This window comes from Mesitornis unicolor, unplaced genomic scaffold, assembly GCF_000695765.1.
Source record: "Mesitornis unicolor isolate BGI_N332 unplaced genomic scaffold, ASM69576v1 scaffold8489, whole genome shotgun sequence".
Classification (NCBI taxonomy): Eukaryota; Metazoa; Chordata; class Aves; order Mesitornithiformes; family Mesitornithidae; genus Mesitornis; species Mesitornis unicolor.
Window position 1 is genome coordinate 96,280 of NW_010209396.1, and position 5,452 is coordinate 101,731.

General features: G+C 39.3%; 1 protein-coding gene across 1 annotated transcript in view; it reads right to left on the reverse strand.

Annotated features, from left to right (window-relative positions):
* Window positions 1-4,647, reverse strand: part of TMEM114 (transmembrane protein 114) — a gene marked incomplete at its 5' end in the record, with an annotated part of 12,376 nt that extends 7,729 nt beyond the window's left edge. Inside the window, one exon of the mRNA XM_010192872.1 lies at window positions 4,567-4,647. Within this exon, the coding sequence (XP_010191174.1) occupies window positions 4,567-4,647 (81 nt within the window). The remainder of the gene's footprint in view (window positions 1-4,566) is intronic.
* Between the last annotated feature and the right edge of the window lie 805 nt (window positions 4,648-5,452).

Genomic DNA, 5,452 nt, shown 5'->3' on the forward strand with positions numbered 1-5,452 from the left:
ACTTGTCTGCAGCCTCATCGTTCCAGCTTCATTGACGTCTAAAAAAAGAAAAATAAAAATGCTCTGGGGAGAATAATTTAAGCAGTTGTGCATGGGCAGCTGCACACTCCAGTCTTGGTTTTATAACAAGAAAAATGTTTTCTTCCAGCTATATATCAGTGGAAACCACATCCATTAACTGATCACCTCTGGATAGCTCAGGAGTAGAGAGCACTAAAAAGTGACTTGTAACAGGAAAGCAGTCACTGGCCATGATGTTCATCTCATTAACAAGGAATCAGGACCGTCAGAGGCTTAATCACACCTTGTAGGTGCCTACTAACACGGCTGGTTTGTCTGTCGGGGCAAACCAGGCAGCCATTAAGAAATAGCAGTAGTTCCTCTCACATTATTTTTCATAACACTAGCCCCAGCTCTGCAGTGTAGATGGCACCCCACACCAGTTTGGGGTGTAAAGCCAACATTCAAAAGAAATTCGCTGTTTTGTAGTTTTGCAACTGTTTGCATCTTTGGACCAATATAGCCTCTTACATTTTGGCCAAATAACGCGTTAGAGATACTGGTTTGATGTGACAAAAGAGGAAAAGAAAAAAACGTTTAGTAGCAATGTTGTTTCAGACCGTAAGGGAGGAAGGGGGAGGAGTCACACACAAAAAATCTCCATATTTCACCATGCTTTGAGAAACCTTAGCCACAGCTTTCTAGGATCAGCAAAACGTATAGCATTTAGTTCAGAAGAATGCAGATGAAAGCAATTTTTATCTTACCAAGCAGGGGTTACTATCCAGCTATAGCCGAGACACGTAAGAACAGATTACTTGAGTTTCCAAAAAGTCAAGCTCATAGAAGAGTTTTGACAGGATATGTTAGTATCCAGAAAACACATTACTTTCTTCTTTTGACAGCTCATCTGTACTGCAAGAAGTACTTGAACCAAGTCCAGAGTACAAATTTATTTTGATTAGAAATATTTACAAAATTGTTTATATTGCAGGGATTACACTGGTGCTGTCTTTAGCTAAACCTACACTAGTATTTACTAATTACTAACCATACAGACTTTGGCAAATGAAAAATATTTATATTACAAAACGCCCAAGAGTAAGCTTTCCCAAATGTACCTTGCTGGGTTTGTGGAGATGTTTGTTTGTTTGTTTTTAAATAAATTACCTTACAAAGCTGCTACTTTTGGTGAAAATTTTTCAGTAGATTAAATACTGCCATTCCTTCTATGTACCAGCTTGCGTAGCTGTATGTGATCCTCAACATCTTAGATGTGGTTTTGAATGTTACGTTTTTTCTACTGGAAAATGGCAAAACTGCTCAAAACTCCTGATGCAGCTTCCTTTGAAGTCAGTGACATCCATTTAGTGAGAGATGCATTCAGCTCATCCTGAAAAAAAGTTACTCTCTCTGCTTGTCTCCCATAGCTGGCACAGGAGAACGCATGGTAAGACTAGATATCTGGGGCGTCTTTGCTGACAGATTTCAGTTTTAAAGGTGACTTTCAGAGGACTATCTTTAATTCTAATGGTCACCAAGACACCCTAATAACTATCTAAATTGTGAAAACGGATACTTTAATTTTAATTCCATATGGGACAGAGGAAAACATACATCTCCAGTAGAAAGACTTTTTAAAATGCAGAAATTTCAGAAAAGCTAGTGGTAGCTAGTCTAGTGGTATCTTTCTTTAGACAATGGCTGATATTTTAAATATATAACCATGCCATAATGTAATCTGTAGTAGGAAATATTTTCTACATTGTGAGTTTGAGGGAGAGAGATCATGTACACCATATGTTCAGCTGAAGGGAGTGGTAAGAAAAGACATGGAACCTTTATGTACAGGAAGGCATACTTATGACTAATCCATTAGAGAAATTGCTCAAGAGTACTTCTGTGATGTGAGAATACAACACACTCTCAGGCTCAGCAAGACCTGGGTTGATTGCCTGAGTAGTATTGCTGGTAGCACAGAACTTTAACTTGTACGCCCAATTTTTTTTATTTGCCAGGAGCTGTATTTGAAGTATGCAATAAGCCTCAGAAGAATCCACTGGGGATGAATAGGAGAGAAATGTGGAGGGAGGGAATGTGAAAGCTTTTCATTCTCTAAGGAAGGGTTTGTCTTCTGGCAGTGACCAGCACTTCTGTTTCCACTTAGACCCAGCTCTTCACACTCAGGTATAGACTCTCCTGTCTTTGTGGTGTCTGTGTCTAGTTAACACATGCCAGGAAAAGTATGGGAACTCTGAGCACGGGGGACAGGATTCCCGATGTGTTACCTAAGTGCCTGCATTCAGAGACAGCCTTTCTAAAACCTTTCAGAAATAATGGGCGAGAAACACATTTGATGTTGCCAGAGCTCCATAAATGCAGCCTGCCAATCAAACAGTGAGAAATATGGATATATAGTTAGGCAGAATGAGATTAATTCCATGTGAACGTGCTTCACACAGACACCTGCACAGGCACATACACAGAAAAAAAAATATTTTTTTTAAGGAACTGATTAAAGCTGTGCAGTTAGCCTGTCTGGCCCATACAGCAACGCATGAAGAAATTACTGCAACTACACTGTAATTCATGATCCCAGAATTGTCCTCTCAAATTCTAGTTAAAATGTGCTGTAGATGAAGATGAAGGTTTGCCTTGATCTGCCTAAATATGATTCAGTGTCCACAGTCAGAAAATATTTAAGAAACAAGTGTAAGACTGAAGTAGAAGGTAGTATCTCAGTACTTAACAAACCTGGATGTCACTTACAAATATCTGTATTTCCTAGAAGTGAGAAGTACTGACATGGCACTACCTATGTTCAGCTGCTATTGCTCTGGGTTGTAGCCTCACCACACTGAAAATGCATTGAAGTTGAACATCTGAAACACCAAAAAGTTCACTCTGTAGGGAATTCTAATCAAATCTGGTAGTATCTTTCAATTAAAGTACTTCTGATTTCTTATCTTGCCATTTTTAGGCAGACTATGCCTGTTCATAATAAAATTTGCAAGTGGACCTGAAGTCTTTGTCCAGGAACCTAAAAATAGTACTTGATATGAGAGTGAGAGATAAAAAATTTCTTTGAGGCTTTGAAGAGTCTGTAAACATTGTTAGGAATTAAATTTTACTCATATTGACTATTTTCTTACACTTCATGACTATCAAAAAGCTGTCCTTTGTTTCCAAGTCAACATTATTTTTATAACAAAAACAGCTCTGTATACTCTGGTTTTGGTTTTTTTTTCAGAATTCAGCTTTCATTTGAACAGCTGTAATCTAAAATCTCCTCTTCTGAGAAAAATTACAGATGTCTCTTTTGTAAGCATGAACACAACTTTTGAAATGCCAATGATTTTATCCTGAAATTTTAGACTATCCCAAACATAATAGCTGAGGTGCCCACACTTAAAATATGATCAATCTGGTTAGATTCAATTAACTTCGAACTCTCAAAGGCTTAAGTGATCCAGCAGACAATCATTTTCACCAATCCTCACTGCTTCCAGCAACATCAAGCAGCTAAAGTCCTGTCATAAGCAAGGAGGATTACAGAAATGGCACCTTTCAATCTGAAAGCACAGAAAGACAAACTACTGTCAGTCTTGAACCTGTCAATATGTTTGTACAGCTTCAAGCAGCATACTGGGATCTCATTCCTACTGAACTTTCCAGTGACTGTTGCAACACAGCTATAATAGCATCGGTACTTCACAGGATTATCTTGCCATCTTTGCTGCACTTTTAGCTGTATAATGAGATGCTGCTGCAAGAGACTAAGGACACTCTAAGCCTCTCTGAAGGACTGTTCACAGAAATTGCAAAAAGAGTACCAACTTAAGACATTGGACAAATGCATATATTGTACTTGCCAGAGTCAGAGAGAAGAGGTAGGTAAATACGATTTTAAAAAGCAAGCTCATATACAAGCCTGTATGAGCGAAGCATTGTGCAGAATATGATGCCAAGAAGCTAAATCATCTTTTAGGAGAAGCCTAAAAGTATTTGAAAAAGTTTAGTTTGGACTTTCTGAAAACATTTTGATGTTGACAAATGAATCTAAAGAAAAAGAAGTAAATACCAACCAATGCTGTTAGAAACTTAATGTAACCTTTTCGAACATGATGTTCCTCAAAGACATTGCTTTATTTCCTTGAATTCTCACATACTGCAGGTTTTTATTCAGTGCAAGGAATTCCACTGAAAAGGTAAGTAAGTCTAAAAGATTAGTTTAAATGTGTGCTTAAGCATTTTCAGTGATTTAACTCTTCTGAGGGGACTTTGAACGTTTTTGCCTTTTATTTTTAACTATTGTGTACCTTCCTGAGACATTCCAGGCAGAAACCTCTTGCTCCTGTGCAATAAATTAGCTGAATTTGACACCAGATAGGTGGTTATTTCAACAGTAATCCCACTTAAAGACCACATGCAGCGACAGATATTGTACAGAAGCAGAGTCAAAACAGCATTTCAAAGAGCTCCCTCTCTGAATCAGAAATGGGACATTGTAAGTGGCCAAGGAGGGAGGGAAGGGTGGATGGAAGTATAGAAATGAAAGTTACTCACACAAAAGGTGTCTGTGTGAATCAGTGATGTTTGCATTCTCATGCCAGAAGGGGTTTATCAAAGGGTAACATTCGTTCCTCACTGGTAGAGAAGGGAAAAACAATGAGAAAAAATTACGCTATAATACCTTATTGTAATATATCCTCTTTTTCTCTGTGTGTACATGTAACTCATACAATATTATCTGTTTTAAAAACAGACATTCCTAGGTAGGGCGGGAAAGGAGGGGATTTTCAGTACCCAGCATTGGGCAGCCTCTGTTCCCATGGGGCCTGACCACTGAAGTCAAGAGGGAAGCATCTGCTCATCTCAGTGGGGCTCAGGTTACAGCAAAGGGGAGAATTCCCTCAACCTGCTCCAAATATTTATATTTGCATAATGATACTAATACTGCTTATTCATCTAAACTATATACGGTTTAATGTTACTCATATTTACTCATATTTATATTCTTTATAGTATTATTTCACATTTTAATGGTTTTAACACCCAACTTTTGCTCCTTAATTCCCCGAGTCAAATGAAAAGATCTCTTCCTTCTAAATGGTTAACGTTTGTTAAATTAGGTTGAATTAAAAGTTAATATAAAATTAGGTTACAGTAGCAGCATATTCGCTCTCTCCACGTCCTTGACAAGTAGCACGACAGACATTGGACAGAGAACTGCCGACGGGCCAAGAGCACCGAAAGGGGAGCGGGCTGTTTTCCTCCACAAGTAAAGCCACAGAAAAGCCCCCGCAGCCGCCTGCGAGGGCTCCCCCGCATAGCAGTCACCTCAACATGCCGACGTTGCTCCCCCTGCGGCCGACAAGCCTCAAAGCCCGCTCTCGACGCGGCGCCCCGCGACAGGAGGACAGCTCCGCGGCGGGGGCGGGCGGTTCCCCTC